Source organism: Camelus ferus, chromosome 12, assembly GCF_009834535.1.
Source record: "Camelus ferus isolate YT-003-E chromosome 12, BCGSAC_Cfer_1.0, whole genome shotgun sequence".
In the NCBI taxonomy this organism is placed as follows: Eukaryota; Metazoa; Chordata; class Mammalia; order Artiodactyla; family Camelidae; genus Camelus; species Camelus ferus.
The window spans coordinates 60,765,032-60,789,645 of NC_045707.1; the positions used below are offsets into that span (position 1 = coordinate 60,765,032).

The window sequence follows — 24,614 nt, forward strand, 5'->3', positions numbered from 1 at the left end:
CACTGTAATAGTTACCCATTGCTGTATAATAGACTCAAAACTTAATGGCTTAAGACAACAAACATTTATTTATTATCTCATACAGTGAGGTTCAGGAATATGAGCCATTTAGCTGGGTGGTTCTAGCTCAGGATCTCTCATGAGGTTGAGGTCAAGATGTCAGCCAGCTTTGCAGTCCTCTGAAGCTTACCTTGTCTGGAGGATTCTGCTTCCAAGCTCATCACATGGCTTTTGACAAGAAGATTCAGTTCCTTACCACATAGGTCTCTCCATAGAGTTGTTCACAACATGGAAGCTGGCTTCTCAGAGCTAATGATCTGAGAGAGAGAGAAAGAGAGACACCAAAGTAGATGCTGCATTATAACCGAATTTCAGAAGTGACATACTATTACTTCCACACAAACTTTGGTACAGTGTAAGCTTACCTAATGGTGTGAATACCAGGAGGTGGGTTTCCTTGGGATCTTGGAGATTGGTCAATACAATTATCAATATTTAATTTTACTACTTACTAAATGTTTCTTCTTATTCATTATTAGAATATACTTTTAAGGCTTGAACTTTTGGTAATAGCAGAATAGTATGCTTATATTATTGTATTTTATGTTTTTTCCTGTGTTCAATAGGTGTCCCATCATCCACCAATATCTGCCTTTTATGTTAGTAACCGAAAAGATGGATTTTGCCTTAGTGGTAGTATCCTGGCTAAGTCCAAGTTCTATGGTGAGTTTACCCTTGTCTTAATCTGTACCCTTTTTTGGGAGATAGTGTTTTCTGGTGAGCTTTTATATAGACAATGTCTTGGGATGTTTTCAGTAGGGACTTTATATGTCATTTTAAGTATCATCTTTACTTGGATAATGACCTTTTTTTTTTTTCTTTGCCCATTCATAAATAGAGGTATAACTCATTTTATGTAAGTATTCATCACATATGTGTAAATTTGCCACAAATACCACTTATCAAAAGACAGAATAATGATTGCCCACTATAGCTAGCCATTTTAGTGCATAATGTATTGCTTAGCTCTACTAAGGTTTTTTGTTCCATCTCAGTGTACCTGAGGGGTTGATCTTTTTATTTAGTCCTTGAATAGACAGAGAAAGAATACAAATATATTTAGAATCCATAGTCCAGGGATAATCAGTTTAAGATTTTTCTTAAGAGCTTCATGTAAAGTAACACAATAAACACATAATAAGTACCTTATAAAGTACTCATTTTGTAAGAATAGGAATATGGATCGAATCTGTTTTGGACATAAGATAAATAAATATTTGGATACATTGAGACTTTTTAAGACAGTCCACTGTAGGTATCTGGTAGGTGTCTTAAATATATTGTTTTGAATTGGTTGAATTACTTTTGTGAAATTTAATAAACAATATTTATTTCAGGAAACTCCTTATCTGCAATATTAGAAGGAGAAGCACGGTTAACTTTCTTGAACAGAGGTGAAGATTATGTAATGACAATGCCATATGCTCATTGTAAAGGTAAATATTTTCCATACTTGAGTTTGGTTTTCCTTAAACTTTCTTTTTTTTTAATTTATTTTTTTAAATTGAGGTATAGTCAGTTTACAATGTTGTGTCAATTTCTGGTGTACAGCATAATGTTTCAGTCATACATGTACGTACATATATTCATTTTCATATTCTTTTTCATTATAGGTTACTATAAGATATTGAATGTAGCTCCCTGTGCTATATTGTAGAAACTTGTTGTTTCTCTGTTTTATATATATTAGTTAGTATCTGCAAATCTCGAACTCCCAATTTATCGCTTCCCACTCCCTTTCCCCCCTGGTAACCATAAGTTTGTTTTCTATCCTTAAGCCTTCCTTTAAAGCAAATGTATATGGCTGTAATTTGTTATGTTTTGAGATTGATGCAGTCAGACCTTTGAAAGTGTCCTTGGTTTACAGATACTTAAGATTATTGTTATCATCCGCTCATTATTTCTATGGTGAATTAATTCACCCACAATGGACTTTTTGTGACACACACTTTAGTTGGAAGAGGCTGATTTATAATAATGGAATTTCATTTGCCTTATCTGCAAGTTTTAAAATTGGATAAAACTGCCCATTATTTCAGAATCCTTAAAAGTGATACTCATCTTCTTGTACCACAACATCTTTTTAAAATTTTAATTTATTGTTTTTCAGTGTACTAAGTTCTTTAAATTTTTCCTAATCCTTATTTTTCAGTTTCTTAAAAATTAATGTATTATACTTTTCCACCACTATTTAGTATAATGCAGATAACAATATTAAATAATAACTATCATTTACAACAAGCTAGGCACCCAACTATTCTGTGCACTTTACATTTGTAAACTCATTTAATCATTCCGGCAGCCCTATAAAGTAGGCAATATTATTCCTGTTTTATGGACAAGGAAAATGAGGCACAAAGAGGTTAATTTGCCTACAGTCATGCAGCTCTGCCATCTGCACTGCAATGCTATAGGGCATCAGCTTAAACACTCAGCTTGGCCATTATCTGTACCCTCCTTTCCAATCTATTTCTTACAAATAATTTTTTAGGGTAATTATCCTCTATTTTAGGAACTGATTCATGAAAACATAGAAATTATTTAATATGGCCTCATTTCACAGATGAAAAACTAGGAGAGTGAATATCTAAAGCCAAACCAGCTAGTTAGTTAGTAAGATTGCTGAGACTAAACTCTAGGCTTGTTGACTCCCATCCACTGTACCGTGAACCTACCTGGTACTAAGTATGAGAGTGCCAACTTGTGGTCTCAGGCTAGATAATTCTTAGAGCTTCATGTGTGGTTCTTGAAATAGGCATGAAGTAAAATATCTGAAATCATGAATTGATAAGAAATATATTTTTAAGTTTTATATAATTTGGAATAAATAAAATATTTTATACAGATGGATACCTAATGCCATACCCAAATAGCAACAGGGAATAATTTTTTTATAGCAATGTTTGTATTGCATGAAAAAAAGAAGGGCTATATAACCCCTTGTGAATAAGCACAGGAAATGATTATTTTCTACCTTTGTGTATTTTCTAAAATATGTTCCCCAAATCAGCAGTCTCAAATTGTTTTATAAAATAAGAACTCTATAGCCAAATAAGTATGAGAAACATTGCACAGTCTGTTCCCCTCTTGAAAATTAACATCATGTATTTTCATATTAAAGGCGGCCTTAAGAGTTTAGTCCAAGAACAGATACACACACACACACACACACACACACACACACACACACACACACATAGCCTGTTTAACTTGTCAAACTCAGAATTTCCCCAACTTTTAGTCAAGAACCAAAATAGGAAGTTTTTAAAATTTTTCTCACTTACACAGTTGATTCTTATTATTTGCAGTACTTATGTTCTATAAAGTCACAACAAACACTGAATTAATGAATACTAAACTATTGCTCTTAAAGGAAACACATGGTTAGGTTCCTGCAAGCCTCTTGTCACATTTTCACTAACCAGTTGAAACATAACCTTGTTTCTATTTAAAGACACCTTATTAAATATATATTTTTGATTTATTAACATTGAGTGAAAAATTGAAAGCATTCTGGCTAAAATCTGGAACAAGACAAGCATGCCCACTCACCAATTCTATTCAACATAGTATTTGGAGTCCTAGCCATAGCACTGGACAAGAAAAAGAAATGAGGGATCCAAATTGGAAGAAAAGAGGTAAAATTGTCACTATTTATAGATGATATGATATATATATATATAGAACACCCTAGAGGCTCCACACAAAAATTACCAAAGCTGATAAAAGAATTCAGTAAGGTAGCAGGATACAAATTTAACATACAGAAACGAGTTGCATTTCTTTACACTAACAGTGAGGATATCAGAAAAGGAAAGTAAAGAAAGCATCACTTTTAAAATTGCATCCAAAAAAAAAAAAAAAAAAACACCTAGGAATAAACCTGACCAAGGAAGTGAAAGACTTATAACAGAGAACTGTAAAACATTGATTAAGGAAATTAAAGATGATTTAAAGAAATGGAAAGATATTCCATGCTCTTGGATTAGAATAATCAGTATTGTTAAATTGGCCATAATATCCAAAGCAATCTACAGGTTTAACGCAATCCTTAACAAATTACCCAAGACAGTTTTCACAGAACTAGAACAAATAATCCTAAAACTTATATGGAATCACAAAAGACCTAGAATTGCCAAAGCAATCCCAAAGAAAAAGAACGAATCTGAAGGAATAACCCTCCCAGACTTTAGACAATACTACAGAGTTACAGTAATCAAAATAGCATGGTACTGGCACAAAAACAGACATAGGGATCAATGGAACAGAATAGAAAGCCCAGAAGTAAATCCACATGCTTACAGTCAATTAATCTTCAACAAAGGAGGCAAGAATATACGATGGAGAAAAGACAGTCTCTTCAACAAGCGGTGTTGGAAATGCTGGACGGTGGCATATAAATCAATGAAGTCAGAACACTCCCTCACTCCATACACAAAAATAAACTCAAAATGGCTTAAAGACTTTGACATAAGATAAGACACTATAAACCTCCTGGAAGAAAACATAGGCAAAACATTCTCTGACATAAATCTTAGCAATATTCTCCTAGGGCAGTCTACCCCAGGCAATAGAAATAAAAGCAAAAATGAACATATAGGACTTAATTAAACTTATAAGCTTTTGCACAGCAAAGGAAACCATAAGCAAAACAAAAAGACAGCCTACAGAATGGGAGAAAAATTTTGCAAATGATGTGACTGACAAGGGCTTAATTTCCAGAATATATAAACAGCTCATACAACTTAATAAGAAAAAAACAATCAATAAACGGGCAGAAGATCTAAAGAAGCAGTTCTCCAGTGAAGACATACAAATGGGCAATAGACACATGAAAAAATACTCAATATTGCTAATTATCAGAAAAATGCACATCAAAACTACAGTGGGGTATCACCTCATACCAGTCAGAATGGCCATCATTAAAACATCCACAAATGATAAATGCTGAAAAGGCTGTGGAGAAAAGGGACTCCTCCTACACTGTTGGTGGGAATATAGTTTGGTGTAGCCATTATGGAATACGGTATGGAGATTCCTCAAAAAACTAAAAACAGACTTACCATATGATCCAGCAATCACACACCTGGGCATATATCCAGAGGGAACTCTAAAAAAGATGCACCCCAATGTTCATAGCAGCACTATTTACAATAGTCAAAACATAGAAACAACCTAAATGTCCATCAACAGAGGACTAGATAAAGAAGCTGTGGTATATTTATACAATGGAATACTACTCAGCCATAAAAAAGAATAAACAATGCCATTTGCAGCAACATGGACAGACCTGGAGATTGTCATTCTAAGTGAAGTAAGCCAGAAGGAGAAAGAAAAATACCATATGATATCATTTAATGTGTGGAATCTTAAAAAAAAAAAAGACAAATAAATTTATTTACAAAACAGAAACAGAGTTACAGACATAGAAAACAAACTTACAGTTACCAGAGGGTAAAGGGGGTGGGAAGGGATAAATTGGGAGTTCAAGATTTGCAGATACTAACTACTATATATAAAATAGATAAACAAGTTTATACTGTATAGCACAGGCAACTATATTCAGTATCTTGTAGTAACCACTAATGAAAAAGAATATGAAAAGGAATATATATGTAAATGTATGCTTGAAACATTATGCTGTACACCAGAAATTGACACATTGTAAACTGAATAGACTTCAATTTAAGGAAAAAAAACAACAACACAAGAAACATTGAGCTGATAGCCAACAGCACTGTTAACTCATGCCTGAACTAAACTTTAACACATGTGTTTTCTCCATAAGGTATATCACAGCCTTCTGTGCTTAGGAACACCAGACAGCAATTTAGCACTACATTTAGGGGGCATTGTAAATAGTAAAATCACCAACAAAAAGCACAAATATGTGAAAAATGTGACACTAAATACACTGCAAGAAAGACATTTGTTTACTGTAGAGTCTCACCTTGTTTGATTTCAGCTGGCAGTGTGCACACTGAACAACTCAAATATTTCACCACTCTGTGCATGTCCATGAATGACTGCAAAAATGCTGTGGGTATTGATTTGGGGATTACTTAGTACATTTTAGTGAGAATATAAATTTACAAATATGGAATCTGCAAATAATGTGGATCAACTGTTACCCATTTAAATCCTACAGAACCAACTTTATGTGTATGTTACAGATTGTTACTGGGTGACACAGAATCCTCTTGAATTATTAGTTTCTCCTACAAGGAGATTAGATTATAAAGTTCTACTTGTTATTAGCCAATGTCTCTCTTCAAGCTCTTGTCCAAATTTTTTTTTTCTTTAGGAATTCTTTATGGCACAATGACACTTGAGCTTGGTGGAACAGTCAATATTACATGTCAAAAAACTGGATACAGTGCAATACTTGAATTCAAACTAAAGGTTAGTAGAGAATGATAGGTTATCACCTAAATAAAGAGAAGCTGTGCTACAAATACTGAACAAAGACCACAGTTTAGTTCCTAATTAAAAACCACTTATAAGAATATAGAATTCATGAAGGGGCAGCCTTGGAAGATCCAAATCAACAGAAAGCCATTATTTTTTGTTTTTAATTTTAATTAATAAAACTGTTGGTATTATACAGGAGATTATATAGGAGATGAGATTTAAGAAGTGAATGAATGGAAATTTCTTAGAAAATTGAAATATTGCTTTAGAGAATACCAAAAAGATGTATCGGCATAAGCTACAGCTGTGTACACTAAGTCAAGAGTTATATTACTTACTGCTTCTGCCTAGCAATTCACTCTACAACTCGCAAGCATAGAAACAACTATGTTCTGATCCTCAGGGGTTCTACAGGTTGAGAGTTTGGACAGGGCATATTGGGGATGACTTACCTCTGCTACATAATGTCTGGGGCCACAGTTAGGAAGACTTGCAGGCCACAAGAAACTCAACAGTTGGGGCCTGGTGTCAACTGAAGGCTTACCATGTCTGATGACATGTAAGTCATGTGGGGATGACTAAAAAACTAGGACTGCAGATCTGAGCACCTGTATGCATGACTTTTCCATGTGACTTGTTTTCTTCATATCATGGAAGCCTTAAGGTAGTCAGACTTCTTGGCAGCTCAGGGTTCCAAGTGCACGTGTTCTTGTGAGCAAGGCAGAAACTGCACTGCTGTACAGACCTAGCCTCAGAAGTCAAATTGTATCACTTCCATGGTCCTCTACTAGTTGAAGAGTTATAAACACACCTAAATTCGAGAGGAAGGGATGTAGACCCCACTTCTCAATGAGAGGATGACAAGATCTCACTGAGGAAGAGCATGTGGGCTGAAGGAGGGAGGGTAGCTATTACTGAGGCCATCTTTGGAAAATTCCATCTGCCTCGGTGTAAAAGAGAAGTATAAGACATTTTCACAGTGTCTTTTGTTGGTGTTGAACAGTACATTGTTTAGATAAAAATGTTTCTGTGAATCATTTAATATTTACAACTAAATTGTTCCTATATTGATATCCAGCTAATCAGCATCTTTTCTCTAATAAAAAGGATCTCAAGTATTATTTGATGCAATCCCCTTTGATTTTTTTTTCTTCTTAGCAAATTTTTCACTTGTATGGTGATAATGATATTTGAAAATCATGACTGAAGAGGCTTTAAGTAATTTATGATACCTTTAAGGATTAGATTGGAGCATCAAAATTTTGTCAGTGAGGAGAGACATCAGTAAGGCGATATAATAATATATTCCTTATAATTTAATTTTTGGAAGTTTTTAAACTTTTGGTTGGGTATTGTTTTAAAGAGGGAGTTGCTATTTCTTTCAATAGATGAGGTAAGTATCTTATGTTTACTGACTTCTTATTGTTTAAAATATTGCAACATTGATAGAGTCAAGAGAGAGCACAGGATACAAGTCAGTTACTTCAGTGTGATCTTTCTTAATATGTTTATTTGGACTTCACATAGTCTGTTTTTACCTACATTTTCCATAGCAACAAATTTAAATTTATTTCTATTGAACATTTCTGACTAAATTTTGAGTCAGTATTTCATCATTTGTGCCTTCAACAGCACTGTAACTGTACAGTTACTATTTTTGGTTGTTTTTTGTCTGCGTTGTATGTAAGTATAAGTTAAAAGTAAAATATTTTTTCAACATTTTTTCTTTTAAAAGCCATTTCTAGGTAGTAGTGACTGTGTTAATCAAATATCAGGGAAACTAAAACTGGGAAAAGAAGTCTTAGCTACTTTGGAAGGACATTGGGTAAGTATTTTTATATTATAGCTTTACAAAAACAATTTTATTCTGTGGGAGAAAGTTAAGAATTGCAGTTTATTGTAAGTTCACTTGTTTCATTGCTAAAAACATCACTATTCAATATAAACTAACTTAATAAATACTTTGGTATTAATCTGCCATCAGGAGTATTTAGTGTTACATATTTTATCTTTCCAAAACTTTAAATCAATAAACATAGCTAACATATATCACTTACCAGGTATTACATTGTTTAAAAATGTTATTTATATTAACTCATTTAATATTTAATATAATAACCCAATGAGGTGGGTATTATTAGTGTTCCCATTTTACAGAGGAGGACACTGAGGCACAGAGAGTTTAAATAAGTTGATCAAAGTGGTGGAGTAAGAATTCCAGCCAGGCACTCTGGCTCCAGAGCTGTGCTTTTACACACAGCAGTATACGGCCTCTCATCAGATGAAAGAGGCATTTCCATTTGGAATTATATTTCCCTTTGAGGAACATGGAAAGGATATAGCAGTTTTTGAGAGCAATGGCTTTTATTTATTTTTCTGCTGACCTAAATTCACATTTATGTAATTTTATTAAGAGGTGCTTAAATTAATAAAAAGGATCATATCGTGCTACTACCAAATGCACTCTCACCGTAAACACTGCTATATGCTATTTTCTGCATTATAATCAGAAGATGATGAAAAATATGAGAAAATGAAAATGGATCCAGAGATTCATCTAAGAGGCCACATATACTCTATTAATTTTTAAGATTTACTTCTATCTGAATATCATTTGGAACAAAGATAAAAACTGTCTTTTTTAAAATGAAATTTAGAACACTGCTCAAATTTTTAATGCTAAGAAAGGCTCTTTGGTTTTTCTACATACATAGAATACATAGTCTGCAGCATCTCATTGTAGCTAAAGCAAACACTATGCTCTACTTTGACAATTCGGAGATGGTTGTTGAGGCTTTGCATGTAATTGTCTAAAATTTGTTTATTGAGTGAAACTTTGAAATCTTACAAACTTTCTGTGTATTCAACCAATTTTTTAAAATGACAAGTATTATATATTTAATCTTACTGTTTTTATAAGGATGATGAGATTTGAGGCTGTTAGAAAATGTATTTCATTGTGGGATTAAGTATCAGAAGAAATTATTACCTTATTACTAAACTATATAATTCCCTTTTAAATAAAGATAATTCTTTACATTAATTTTTAATTTCTTTAAATATAGGATAGTGAAGTTTTTATTAATGACAAAAAGACTGATAATTCAGAGGTCTTCTGGAATCCAACACCAGACATTAAGCAGTGGAGATTAATAAGACACACTGTGAAATTTGAAGAGCAGGGAGATTTTGAATCAGAGAAGTAAGTATAACAATTCAGAGTATGTTTTGCAATCCCTTAACAGTGTGGTTGCTTTTCCCTGTCTTCAGTCGTATGTTAACTCAGCAAAATAGTTTAATATTTGCAGAATGTAATTGGATTCTTTTTTGGTATATGTGAATGTTAAATTATTATAATACAAATCACGCTGCTTTTCTGCATCTGTAAACTAAAGTGTCCTATTTTTTTCTTTCTGATCTTATCTGCTCCAGGGCCTATTTTAAAAAAAGAAGAACAACTTCTGTTTTGTTTACATAAAGTTATGGGACTAATTAATGACTCTTAGTTTTTATCTGGCAGCTGTTTTTTAACCTGGGGTAGTCATATAGAACTCTAGGTGGGTTAGGCATGTAAAACAAAATCTACTTCTGTTTTATTTTCTAAAATACAAGAATAATGCCACTGGCTTCTAGAGGATTTATATTAGTTGGGGAATAAATAAAGCCGTAATTTCTGTTCTTAAATCAAGAAATTCTTGCTCCATCTCTTACATCAAAAATACTGTATCCACACTGCCCAGTGGTACTCTTACACTTCTTTCTCCATGTTAGGAGAAGGGCTCTGCTTCGTGAGAGACACTATATTAGGTACTTTATACACATTATGCAGTTCAGTCCTTACTACATGTTTCCACATGCGTATCATTCTCTTCTCAGGAGGATTCAAGTCTGTGTGCACTTTCCTTCTATACTCAAAATTGAGGTTGTCAAAGATAGGAGAATGAGTATGCAGCAGTTCTAAAAATTCTGTTTCAGCTGTAACCACATGATGCTCTCCGTCCGAAGTGAAACTATGCCAAAGCATGCAGCATTTTTGAGACATGTATATAAGTTTAAATATTTTAAAGATGAGGATGAGTCTTAGACAAGTAACTTTAAGTTCACCAGCCAAGACGTGGCAGATCTAGGATTAAATCCAGGTCTATCTGGTTCCATAGCTTTTGTTCTTTCAGTCCCAACAAGCTGTCCCAAATGGGTAGATAATAGATATATTTTTATTTATCTAATAAAAAAACTAAACTTTAGTGGGGGAAAGTATTTTACCTCGATGGTCTTTTCTGTTAAATTAGTGGTTCTTAACACTAGATGCAAATAAAGATCACCTAGGAAACACTGAAAAAAAATGCTTGGGCCCACTTCCAGAGAGTCTGATTTTTAAAATTCCCTGACAAATCCTCCATTCAAGGTTGAGAAACATGGCATTACACTTTTGGATCTTTGAGGCCAGTGGATCTTAAACAGTGTGTACAAGAATCATCTGGGGAGCTTGTTAAAAATTAGATTCTCGAACCTTCATTACATTTCTATCATTCTGAGTCAGCACCATTTGTTTCCATATATTTAAGAACCCATGTAATAAATTTTCCTTGCCAGGGAAGAAAAATGGTCTCCACTGCCTCTCTCTACTCAAGGCATCACTTTTTATATCTTGGCTTGTTTCTAAGCATCTAAGCATAAGCCTTGTCAAAGCCAAAAACCCACACAGGTATCATTTTCTCTCAATAGGATTCAAGCCTATTCTATGTAGATTTGATTTTCTGTTGCTTTTTTAATATTATTTTTGCACATGTATCAGACTCTGGCAGCGGGTGACAAGAGCTATAAATGCCAAAGACCAAACAGAAGCTACTCAAGAAAAGTATGTTTTAGAAGAAGCTCAAAGACAAGCTGCCAAAGATCGGAAAACAAAAAATGAAGAGTGGACATGCAAGTTATTTGAACTTGACCCACTCACAGGAGAATGGCATTACAAGTTTGCAGAGTAAGTAATTTTAAAAGTATATTACAAACAATATATCATAGTTTTTTGCCTTCATTTCTAGATTTTTTAATGTTAGTATAAATAATTTTTTTATTAAGCCATATATATATATATTAGTGTGAGATTTTACACTTGACTCCATCATAGTAGTTTAAATAGTTTTAAATTTGTCTCCATAGTAGTTAGCCTATAAAATAAGCTGAGGATCAGAAGATTAGGTATGACAAATCTTAATCTTATAGCTAGATTTATAATTACCGATGAAAATCTAATCATGGAATAGAAAGTTTATTTTAAAGTTTTTGAGTGTTTTGCTTAGTCATTAAACAAATGGTGTTTTTTCATTTATGTAGTACTCGACCATGGGACCCACTTAATGATATGATACAGTTTGAAAAAGATGGTGTTATCCAGACCAAAGTGAAACATCGGACTCCAATGGTATGTAATAAAAAATGTAACTAGATTTGCTAGGCATATAAATTTTTTAACTCCTTAGTATCTCTGGCCACAAACATATAAAATTTGGCTTCAAAATTTTAAAAGTTTAGGTCAGAAAAATGACAAGGTAGGCAGCTTGAAGCTCTTGTCTCCTCAAAGAAAAGTTAAAAAGCCAGCAGAAACTGTCATAGCCACATTTGCCAGAACTCTGGAAAGCTGTCAGAGGTTTGCAGCAACTAAGTGAGTGCTGAATCAAGAAAAAGGTAACTTCAAAGCCGCAAGAAAACTTTATGGCATTTTTACTTGCTCTTGTCATAATTCCGCCCTGGTGCAGTGGCAGTCTTCAAGGGCCCCCACATTTCCCAGTTTGAGCCCTGGTTCCAGAGGGAGTAGAGCAGACCTTATGAACAAATTGTTATGTATGTCTGTTGTAACCTGTCGGGGGGCCACCTGAAGGCTCTACACAGGTCATACATCTCTGTTTCATCTAACTCAGAGCTCAGCCAGAAAGGCTGCAGACATTGCTTGGAAGTACTGCAAGCCAAACTAACAACCTGCAGATACCTGGGACAAAAGATTACCATTAAAATATACAATAGACCTTGTAAGGAGAAAAGTCTGGGGAGAGAGAGCATTGAAAACCCCCACATAATGCATAACCTGACTCAAAAAGAAATAGAAAATTTCAACAGACCTCTAACAAGTTAAGAGATTGATTCAGTAATCAAAATCCTCCAAAGAAAGAAAAGTCTAGGACTAAGTGGCTTCACTGGTGGATTAAACATTTAAAGAAAAACAAACACCAGTCCTTCTCATACTCTTCCAAAAAAACATGGGAACACTTCCTAACCCATGCTATGAGGTCAACATTACCCTAATACCAAAGCCACCAAAAGATACCACAAAAGAAGAAAATTACAGACCAATATTATTTATAAATATAGATGTAAAAATCCTCCACAGAATACTAGCAAACTAAATCTTATGACACATTAGAAAGATCATACACTAAGTGGGATTTATCCCATGAATGCAAGCATAGTTTAATAAGAAAAATCAATCAATGCAATACATCACATTAATAGAATGAGGTGAAATATCACATGCCCATCTCAGTTGATACATAAAAGGTATTTGACAAAATCTAAGACCCTTTCAGAATTTAAAAAATTAACAGTATACTCAGTGGTGAAAGATTGAAAACTTTCCCCCTAAGATCAAGAAAAAGACAAAGGTGCCCACTTTCACCACTGCACTGGAAATTCTGGTCAGGGCAGTCAGACATGAAAAACAAACAAAAGGCTTCCAAATTGGAAGTGAAGAAGTAAAGCTACCTCTGTTCACAGATGACAGGATCCTACACATAGAAAATCCCAAAGAATCCATAAGAAAGCTACTACAGCTGATGAATTTAACAAAGTTGTAACATATAAGATGAACATACAAAAATTAGTTGTGTTTCTATACACCTGCAATGGACAAATTCCAAAAAGAAATTAAGAAAACAATTCAATTTACAGTCCTATATAAAAGAATAAAATACCTAGTAATAAATTTAACCAAGGAGGTAAAAGACTTGTACACTGAAAACTATAAAACATTGTTGAAAAGAAAGAAGGCCTAAATAAATGAGAAGTCCTGTGTTCTTAGGTAAGAAAACTTAATATTGTTAAGTTGTTAATACTACCCAAAGCAATCTATCAATCTATGAATCTATCAGTCAGATTCAATGCAATCTCTACCAAAATTGCAATAGTTTTTTTTTACAGAAGTGGAAAAATCAGTCCTCAAATTCATATGGAATTACAAGTGGCCCTGAACAGCCAAAACAATCTTGAAGAAGAATAAAGTTGGAACACTCACACTTTCTGATTTCAAAACTTATTACAAAGCTACAGTAATCAAAACAGTATAGTACTGACTCCCTTTCTCATTTTAAATAACTTCTCATCAGTCTCTATTAATCTCTAATTTGAAACTACTCTAAGAATATGGATTTAGATTCTAACTGTTATAAAATCTTAAGTTTCCATGAGGTTAAGTAGGAGGGCACAGTGTTAGGCTGAATCCAGAACCTGCCTTATTATTTATTTTCTGTAATAAAACAATACAAATTTTACTTTAATTTTAAGCACTTGAGTAAGATTTTACAAAATTATTTCAAGGAATAGGTATATAATTCCTAATATAGATAGATAAATAGATAATGCTGATTTAGAACAGTGAACAGGTAAGAAAAGAGTTAAAGACTTCTGACCATTGGTTCCTTGTTTTTCTAAGTGTATAAATTACCTTGCCCTTTTGATTCTGATTTCTTCTCTTGCATTTTTTTTTTATTCTAAGGAACATTTAATCCTAACTGATGGTTAAATGTACTTTTGAATCTTACTCACATTTTTCAGTAAGTTTAAATTACACTCTGCAAAATAATAATACCATTCCCATTTATTATATGATGCATTCTACATTATCCAGACATTATTAAAAGTAAGCAATCTAAATAATTTTATTGGAAACCCAACATCTTCAGTGAGAATGTTTCTAATGTTGGGAACAAGATAAGTATGGTTTTAAAAGAACACTATTACTTAACATTCAACCAGATTTACTAACTCATACAGTTAAAAAAGTGGGGTGTCTGTATTCATATTTGTGTGTGCATAAATATGTCTCTTGAAGGATAAACAAATAGCAGTATCTTTTTAGTGGGGGAGAGACTGGGTGGATACAGGTCAGGTGTGGGAGGGAACCTCTTCATTGTACATTTTCTTATACTCTTTGATGTTTGTGCCAAATTAATGTTTCCTATTAAAATTAAATAGTTTGTATAAGTGTATCACATCTTATTTAAATTTTAATTAGACTATTTAATCTTTGTTTTTATTTCTAAATATTGTGCCCATGAAGAGTTTTGACGGCTGTATAACGTGGGTCTTTAAATACAAAATTCAGTGCAAATTCATGTAATAGCACAATTTTTTTTTCAGGTTAGTGTCCCAAAAATGAAACATAAGCCAACCAGGCAACAGAAGAAAGTGGCAAAAGGCTATTCCTCCCCAGAACCTGACATCCAGGACTCATCTGGAAGTGAAGGTAAAAATATTTATTGCAGACTATTCACTGTAAGAGTCTAAAGTTTTTAAAGGATATTACTATTAACTATGTTTGATATGTGGAAATGATTTTTCATATTAAGTCAAGATTTGTAAGTTTTGGTGGGAGCAAGGATGATGTGCAAAAAAAGCTATTTTGGATTATAGGTAAATTTCAAGACCAAGACACAAGGTAGAGACATGGGAAGTGAAAAAGGGGGAAACATGTAAATCAACAGCCACACTGTAGTACTAGCTCTTATTCCTTGTTAGCTTCTGAAAAATTATTGATGGTTTCCTAGATTCAGTGCAGGCAGCATTTTTTGAGCTTTGGGCTGTTTCATGCTTCAATAGTTTTTCATTCTCATAATAAATTATTGTATTTAGAAGTCACAGACAAACAAAAATATAACTATATCAAAATAATGAATTCAATTAACTAGTGTGCCATTCTTGTTCAATCAGATAATGTGTAAACTATGTTGAACTACACTGAGGTATAATCAAGCATTAAGGTAACGTCTGAGACATTATAAAAAATAGTTTTTTAAAAGCCGTAGTCTCTACTAAGCTCACACTAAGCTGGGGAGTTCATTTTTACAGAGATAATACTACAGGTGAATAAATGGTAAGTGCTAAGAAACTAGTAGATGACAAATAGTAAAGGGTTTAAAGGAAGGGGAACTGAATTCAGTTTGAGAGAAGGTTCATAAAGAGGAACCCTGGTGAATTACTTAGAATTTCTAATTGATTATAGCAGTCTAGGCTTGAAGGATGTGGGTGGTGGACAAGATACTGGAGTAAAAGAGGAATAAAATGAATCAAGTTTTAAAAGCAGGAGTAACATGGTACCACATGCGCAAGGTTAAACTCCCCAAGGCCGTATATCCCATAAGGCAGTATATTATCTGTTATATATGCAGATATTTTGGCTCCTTAATTCACTCTCTTATCCACTCAACTAGCTTACCTGTAACGTGTCAGCTGGCATTTATTGAGTACTTAATGTGTGCCAAACTGGATGTTAAACACCTTACTACAACCATGTGAAGTTGAATATTATTATTCCTGTTTGACAAATGAGAGAGCTGAGATCTGGAGAGAAGTTAAGATCTGAACAAAAATGGAAAGGAAGTAATGGATATGAGAAGGGATTTAAAAAAAAAAAATACCCACATACTTTGCTGGTTGACAATGAAATTTGTAGAAGAGATATTAAAACCAACTGAAAAGGTTTAAAGGTTGGATGACTGGGGAAATAAAGATAACATTGACAATTAATAAAAAACTGAAAGGGGAGCTCAAAAAGCTGACTTCTTCAGATGTAGGCAAATGGGCAGGAGACAGAAGAGAATAATACCTTCCCAAAATTAATATGTGTATTTTAAAGAAATATTTTTGTCTATTTTAATTGGTTAGAAAAATAAAACTGATTCCATCCAAAATTTAACTAATTCATGGTTGCTTTAAGTTTATCTGTAGTGTTCTAGTTTAGAAATATGATTGAAACTTCAAAAATGCATACTATTACTTATTACTAGTAGTACATGAGTCTCTAAGCCATAAAAATAATGCCTAGGAAAATTTTTATTACATGAGAATTATTAATCTGAAATGTAGATTGTTTACAATTAAATATGTTCATTATTTTTATTAACTTTATTCCAAATGTCTTTTTAGCTCAATCAGTAAAACCAAGTGCAAGAAGAAAGAAAGGGATAGAACTGGGAGACATTCAGACTTCCATCGAATCTATAAAACAAACACAGGAAGAAATTAAAAGGTAATATATACTGACAGTGACTATTCATCTGAGTACAGAGGAGTAGCTAAGACTCCTGCTACATAGGAAATCCTATGCAAACTTTACATTTTTATAACATCACGAAGCTAAAAGAGAACCTTGGCTTCTGTCACCCGATTACTGAAACTCAGGAAATTCCTTCAGCACTAAAATACTGGGGGAGGCAAGAAGGTTTTTTTCCTCATCTGTGAGATTAGAAGTAGAATCTCTTCATCTTATTGCTGTAGCATACTGGAGTGTAGCTGGATTGGATGTGGAAGTGGGGCAGTTTTCGAGAAAGTTGGTTCACAAAGGCTTCCAGTCTCCTTTGTACGTGGTTAATTTTAATTGGAATGCAACAGTTGTTGAAATACTGAAATGCTTCCATAACAGTGGGTAAGTAGCCACTACCCTGAGACCTTCGAGTGTTCCTTTTGCACTCCAGGCCCTTCCCCACACTCACCTCCCCATGATCCAGCAACTAAAGGTCTTGACACTTCAGGAAGTTCCTTGGAAGGGAAAGGGTCCTGATCCTGCTCCATTGCTAAGGCTAGCATGAGTTCAGACTAGTTGTCTCTCATTGCTGTATCAGCTGTTAAATATTCTTTAACATTAGCCAACCTGATTTTGTGAATTTAGCATTCAGTGCTAGATGTTCTGTTCTTGGTGACCTTAATGGCTTATATTTAGTTGCTGTTTTCATCTGCAGCCTCATCTCCTGCCAGTCCTCTACATTTATCCCATGCTCTAGCCCTATGAAACCCCTCACATCTCCAGAACATACTGTACTCTCTCTGGACCTTTACACCTTTACCCACACAGAATCCAGTTCTTAGACTGCCCTTCCTCCCACCCTGCCCAACAAGAAAATCCCTGTTTATCCTTCAGAACATAACTTAAATGCCATCCTTTCTGTAACACCTTAAGTCACTCACCCTGCCCTGTCGAGTTATTAATCACTCCACTTGGCTTGCATGGCTTCCCATACGTAGTCTTTTTGAGTGCTTACCACACCACAGAGTTGTTATCATGCATGTCTGTTTACTCCTACCTCCTCTCCCACAACCTCCAATTGGCCATTAGCTCCTTTAGAGCAGGGAGCATGTCTTCTGCATGTTGGTATCATCAGCCCTTATACAAAAGTGCTCAAGTTTCCTGATTTAATTATATTTATAAATTAATGAGCCTACTTGTCCATTTTGCCTCCTTTCTTTCTACTGGTAAAACACTTTAAAGGAACCCAGAAAAGGAAGAGGTCTTCACTAATCAGCTCTTTTTAACCAAAAGCATTTAGAGTGGCATGAGAGTCATATAAGCTCATTTCATGACTAAACTAACATTTTATTTTTGTTAGCATATAAAATGCCTATAGAACAAATATTCTTCAAGTTAGGAATGTCATGAAATCTGTTGTATTATTTTTTTCCTGGTAAATTTAGGATTTTTCTCCAACTCTGTCTCCCTAAAGTAAAGATAAAAGAACTCTAGTGGGCCAACTAAGAAGCAAAATTGTTGTTTTAAAAGCACTGTCATAACAAAGAAGGTGATATATTTTATGTCATCAAAATTTTAAAAGTACATTTAATACTAATCATTAAGTAATATATTTGGTACAGTGTGGAATAAAGATTTTGGCAAGACCTAATAATGGTTCCACATAGCATACTTAGCTCCCTGTTCAGGTGGTAGTAATTGATTAAACTTTATACAATTGAATTCTGTGACCATATATCAAATTGTGAGTTCTCTGCTAACATTTTTGATAGTTATTAAATTTTTTGCTTGTTTTTATAGAAATATTATGGCTCTTCGAAATCATTTAATTTCAAGCACACCTGCCACGGATTATTTTCTGCAACAGAAAGACTACTTCATCATTTTCCTCCTGATTTTGCTTCAAGTCATAATAAACTTCATGTTTAAGTAGTTCTTTACAGTTGAATCAGTGAACTGGAATGATCAGATTTCACGTGGGACCAGTGTTGGAGTTGGTTTGGTCTTTATTAAAACATCATAATATTTCTAAAACAGAAAACCATAGAGATAAATGTAGAAGTGTTGACTTTTCATACCTTTTATCCTTAACGTGAAATAAGAGCTATTCTATTTGGTTATTAAAGTGAGCTGTGTGTTAAGTGCCAGAACATTTCTAGCTTTTGTGAGAATGTGTCTACATGTGAGTATAATAAATCCACATGTATACACAAGTGTGTCTTACATATACCTTAGTCTTTGTAGTCTATAGTATGTTTATGTTCTGCAATATACAGCATTAATGTTGTTCATGACAAAAATGCTATCAGTCTTACAAATATATGTATAGCAATCTGTTTTCTTCATAAAATAGGCACAAAACTTTTATCAATAAGTAATTACAGAATGGGAAATGATGGAATAATAGACATAAATAGTTCAGTATACTGTACTGTTAAAAAAAAAACAAAAAACCATTTCCAAAGCATCCAGATCAATTGTCTTCTTAGAAACAGGAATAAAAAAAAGGAAAAAGCATGGTCAAAATTGATATATTGAGAGAGAAGGTGGCAAATTGCTTTTTTAAAAGTTTACACAAGAGTTTTTTTAACCCCAAGAATTTAATATTTATAGATACAGCTATAAATATACTTACGTCTACATCAACAAAAACACTGGTATGTAGCTACTTGGATCTAGTGACTATATCTTTCTTATTATACCTATATTACCCCCTTAAAAGTGTGGTCAAGCTTCATTGCTGTCCTTTTTTCTTTTTTGTTTTTTTAAACTCAGTTGGTCCAGTAACATAGGCCAAATTCTAGAGATGTTTATAGGGCATATGAAATGCTAATATTCATGATTTTTCACTATGAAACACTTATTTTAGCTTTCATGTTCCTAGTGTGTTCAGTGAAGTAGAATAGAAACAAAATTATAACCAATATTTTACTTCAAAAGCCAAATAAGAAAAGGGCGATAAGAAAAGACACTTCGTGTGGTGGCATTTATGTGTACATTAAAATTGGTTTCTTTAAAATGTGCAATAAGTTCAGCATCTAAGAAGAACGTCAAGTTCTGAAGTTAATTCTTTATTATCCTCCTCTTTCTTAGTAACTGCATTCTGTGGCAAAATCACAATTCCTTAAGATTCCTTTTGTTCAGGCTCAGGCAAACTCCTTTCCTATTTTTTTTCAGTTTAATATTTTTACTTTGTTTTTACATAAATATTTATAGCCTTCAAAAGCAATTTTTGCTAAGTAGTTAAGCTTAGGAACATGTTGTAAGAGGTATCTTAGAATTCTGAAAGTCGATTTTCTAATAAGAATGAAGGTCAGAGAGAATAACTGCTATTGCTACACTTGCCTTTGACTAAGAGACTGAGAGACACTAGTAAAATTACAATCAACTACTTATGCCATGGTGAGGATAAAATCAAGGAATGATTGCTAAATTATGAAAACAAAATGATTTTTAAAAAAAGAGCCTGCTTTTTTCCTCCTAACCAATATAGCTATCTTAAGTATCCTTAGGTTTTTATGAATAGCCATTTCCCACGTATTTTTGGCAAAACAATGCTGTATTCATACATACATGTGAAACATTTTTTAAATTGATTAAAACATAAGTAAAATATACCTACACCTAGTATAAGTATAATATGATTACAGTAGAACAGGTGGGGTTTTTGTTTGTACCCATACTTGATATAATTTTTGTACTCACTTTCTGTTACCAATGTTATACTCAACTGCCTCTTCATTGATATATAATATTTTGTAAATATTGTACAATTTGATCCTTTTTTATGGTTTAAATTAGTATTAATTTATATATATTGATTGGCTGATCACAAAAATAATTTCATCATTAAACCCTGAAAACTTACATTTTTTGGTTGATAATTCCCCTATGGGGTTTTAGTCTTATCCACTTGTATTAACTTTTGTTTGGTATAAATGGTGTTTTATTGGTATGGTTATCTTCTAAGACTGGAGAGGTAGTTACTTTCTTTATTTTTAAATTTTCTTTTTAAGGCACATGTTATGGGTTCTTATTACTCAAGGAATCAAAAACTGTTTCATGAGAAAAAGCAGGGCTACTCATGACTGTTTCATATACACTGAAAGCATATATCTAATCTAATAGTCATAGTCTTCTTATGCTTTTAGTTATATGACTTCCTTTCTGTGAACTGAACACAAAACTCAGGAATTGGTGGCTTAGTTTTTAGATCAGTGCTTATATTAGAGTTAGTATGTGAATCCTTTAAATTACATAATTAACTTTGTATTTAGCCATACATGTAATTGACTTTGAATGTTCTCCAACTGAGATTAATCTTCGTTCACACATGGGTTCATAAAAATTGTGATTTACAGTTCCCAGTTGTCTGAGAGCCTCATGATGGTTTCTATGATTTAAGACCTATGACCAGTTTTTTTCTTTTTTTTTCACTTGAAAATTGAAATGAGTAATAATTATTAACATGTGCATTTCTGTTTTAGTTGTTAAATGTACTGTGTCTTCAGTTATCCACCATTTAGTGAGATGTAGCTGGCCCAGGAAAAGACAATAAATAGGGCATGTGAAATAAGTAAGTTTCAGCAATAGATATTTTACTTGTATTTCATGTCACTTTTCTGTATTACTTATAAAGGTACAGTGTAATCTTTGTCACCATTCCATTGAAAAGTTGGCCTTGTAAAATACAACCCTCATTTAGTATTCATGCTTTTGTGCCTTTAAGAAAATACTTTCCCTCATTTTTGTGTTACAGGACTATATGATTCAGAGTATTTATAGGCTTACTTGTCATAAAAGGGTCATTTCTCTGTGTCACTTTATTTCCTTTTATATAGCTAGAGTATATTTAAACAATAATGCTGTACTTTTATAAGTGTTTGTCTATTTACCTATCAAATATATTCATTTTCAGACATCATTGAAGAAGACTTGTCAGATTATTGAGTATTGTAAACAGTGCCTTTTCGATGGAATTCATACTGTTTTAGGGTGTCAACTTGTGCCATATACACACAAAATTCTTTGGAAGGCAGTTTTAACTTTTTGAAGAATATGTTAGTCAAATATTTAAGAAAACAAATGTATAAAATTCCCTTTTTTCCAGTGTTTATTATTTCTAGTGAGCAATGAATATATTTGGGGGGTTTTTTGTTTGAAATACAGTGATAATGGCATTATTGATGAGCCATACATGACACTGCAGATTTTTTGAATTATGTTAAATGTACAGAAATAAAATATTAAAATTAGCATTTATACGAAATTTTCCCCATTTGAACCAATGGTAGGGGGGCACTCTCACACAAATCACTAAGTTTACATTTCAACTTCTCTCATATTTGACTACATGGAAAAAGAGATTCTTTAAAATGTATAACCTGCCATTATTATGTAATTTGGTTTCATTTTGTTTACCTTATAATGAATTTAATATATTTAATTTACTTTTTGTTACTCTTAATGTACTACTTGTTTTGTTAGTTTTTAATGAAAGATGGACTGTTAACATCGTATAGGACCAGTGTCTTCTTAATATGATTAACATATTTAGAAGAGCCACAAGAAACCCATGACAAAATGAATGTGAATATACTTTCTAAAATATTTAGAAAATTTTATCTTTCTGCATTTATCATGTAAATTTATTTTAGTATTACAAGATTGAAATTTAAAGAAAAAATGCCACTGATGAGCCACAGAACTTCAGTTGAAAATTTTCACTTTTTAGCATGCTAACTGTACATCTAAGTTAAATATCCTGTTTAATGGCCATTTATAAATACAAACACTACCACTGGTCAGTTTTGTAAAATAGATTAAAAGTATGTTATCTGCAGTGTAAGTATAGCACACTGTCAAATTCTTTTCCTTAAGGTGCATAGTAAATGTACAGCTAGTCTTAGGTAACTGTTTTGTAATGTATTACATTTCTAATCTGTTATTCCTAACCTATTATAAATGTTTGCAGAGACAAAAGAATTGAACTTTTCTAATGATCTGTAAAATGATGCTAACTTCTACAAGTAGGCATTCTAAATAAAATTTTTAAAAAGAGCAAACTGATCAAATGTCTTTGAATACAACATTTGGTGACTAAATTACTTAGTTCTTTAATTAAAAAAAATTTGTGTTGGGGGAGTAGTTGTGAAGGATGGTAAAGGACTTGCTTGGAAGAGACTTAACAGCTAGAAACCCTAATACATGCTTTATGTGATGCGTTATATTCACTCTTGAATACTCATAATAACCTTCAGATAAGTGGAAGTTAACTGGATTTTATAGATGAAGAATCTGAGGCTCAGAGAAATTAAATGATCCAAAAGCTACACAGTGAAGAGTGATAGTGAGCCCAAGTTTGAACCCATGCTTGACTTCAGTGTCCATTCTCTTTCCACTGTACACTTAAATAGAATATTAAATGTTTGGAATAATCCACTGCTCGAATCTATGTGTATTGAAAATTTTGTGATGGGTAAGAAAAAAAAGAACCTTGCTATTACACAAGTATACAAAGCCCACATGAAAAAGATTTCCCCCCTCTAATCACCTATTAGTCCATACTGAGTCAACATCAGGCATGTTTCAAGAAATCATTCCTCTCTAGTTTTCCTCACTTTTCCTCCATCCTCCTCCCCTCCCATATTTGCTCTCCTCAGAATTCAGCTGCTTCTGGCCAAAAGTCAGTTGGTTCTTATTGAGGACAATGAGAGAGCTTACAGGGTTCTCCTGCCCTATGCAAAAGAATAATGGGTAAGGAAAACAGTCCCTCACTGATAAACCTCAATGAAACATTTATAAGGTAATTTTCTTACTTATATTGACCACACTCTGATAGGTGTCCTGTGTTGTGTTGTTAAGATAATCAACTTTTTTCACCTTACAAAATGTTCCTTTCTTGTGGAGATAGTGGGTCCTTACAGTGGTGACACATCACAGTAATTTGAGTATACTGTAAATATTTGTTGAGTGCTTAGCATGTACCAAGCACCATGCAAAAACAAAAAAAGCTTTGTAAACATTCTCACCCTCCTCAAAACCTTGAGATTTGTCTATTACTTATTACCACCTTTTTTTTTTAAGATGAGAAAAGTGAAGACAAGTTACATGCTAATGTCACATAGTGAATGTCACAGCAAACCCAGCTCTAAATCTTAGGCCCATACTCTTGACCATTTCATCCTTAAGAGTGTGTGTACGTCTTAATGAAACAGTATGTTCTTTCTGCTTAAGTTTTTTTCTGCGGATTGTGTCCAATAATCCTGGGCCACTGTGTTTTTAAAGTATATCACCAACGTAAATAAGTCTTCACATCTATCACCTCTGCTAAAGAAAAAGCAAACTGTGGTGGCTAGGGTTTCATAGTGACACCTAAGCCCAGGATATGTGGCAAAGCCCCCTGCAGAAGGCAGAAAGCCTGCAGCTTGCGACCGGGGCTAAGCCCTCCCCATCAGTCCTGCATCCTCAAAGAGAACAGCTGACGGAGAGTGGACAGAATATGTAAGAGTCGAATTCAGAGATTTTGCTACGGAACAATGAACTTTTGACCGGGGTTGGGAACGAACCGAATTCTAGCCGCGGTGCCAAGTCCTTCCACTGTCATGCCGACTTCCTGAGAGAAAGTTTCCTGGGAGACGGAGAGACTTGGTGGCAGCTGAAGTCACTGGAGGAGAATGAATTCACCTAGGGGGATGGGGAAGGGCTTGCGGCTTCCTCTCCAGGGACAGCTCCACGATAATCGCGAGCTCTTTTCTATCTTCGCGGGCTATTGGGCCGCTAGCCCCAATCGGCGGAACGGCGGGGCTTTTCCGTGAGCAGGCGGAAGGGCAAACGCCTCGCCCAACCAACA

At 33.7% G+C, this 24,614-nt stretch overlaps 1 protein-coding gene and 1 long non-coding RNA gene across 9 annotated transcripts in view; one reads left to right on the forward strand and one right to left on the reverse strand.

The window, feature by feature from the left end:
• Positions 1-22,827, forward strand: part of OSBPL8 (oxysterol binding protein like 8) — a 133,800-nt gene extending 110,973 nt beyond the window's left edge. For 7 of the 8 annotated variants that reach the window (XM_032493725.1, XM_032493724.1, XM_032493726.1 and 4 more), the window contains 10 exons: positions 627-723; positions 1,398-1,496; positions 6,365-6,462; positions 8,207-8,296; positions 9,537-9,673; positions 11,267-11,452; positions 11,806-11,893; positions 14,881-14,986; positions 16,666-16,768; positions 18,563-22,827. In XM_032493725.1, the coding sequence (XP_032349616.1) occupies positions 627-723; positions 1,398-1,496; positions 6,365-6,462; positions 8,207-8,296; positions 9,537-9,673; positions 11,267-11,452; positions 11,806-11,893; positions 14,881-14,986; positions 16,666-16,768; positions 18,563-18,695 (1,137 nt within the window). In that variant the 3' untranslated portion in view covers positions 18,696-22,827. Of the gene's footprint in view, positions 1-626; positions 724-1,397; positions 1,497-6,364; positions 6,463-8,206; positions 8,297-9,536; positions 9,674-11,266; positions 11,453-11,805; positions 11,894-14,880; positions 14,987-16,665; positions 16,769-17,016; positions 17,165-18,562 lie in introns of all 8 variants that reach the window. The other variant, XR_004324806.1, reaches the window with a different exon arrangement.
• On the reverse strand, positions 46-24,588 carry LOC106730440. The gene is made up of 3 exons (XR_001366902.2): positions 24,331-24,588; positions 2,736-2,831; positions 46-317 (listed from the first exon to the last, which is right to left on the reverse strand). It is a non-coding gene; the product is annotated as an uncharacterized LOC106730440 (long non-coding RNA).
• Positions 24,589-24,614: the final 26 nt, after the last annotated feature.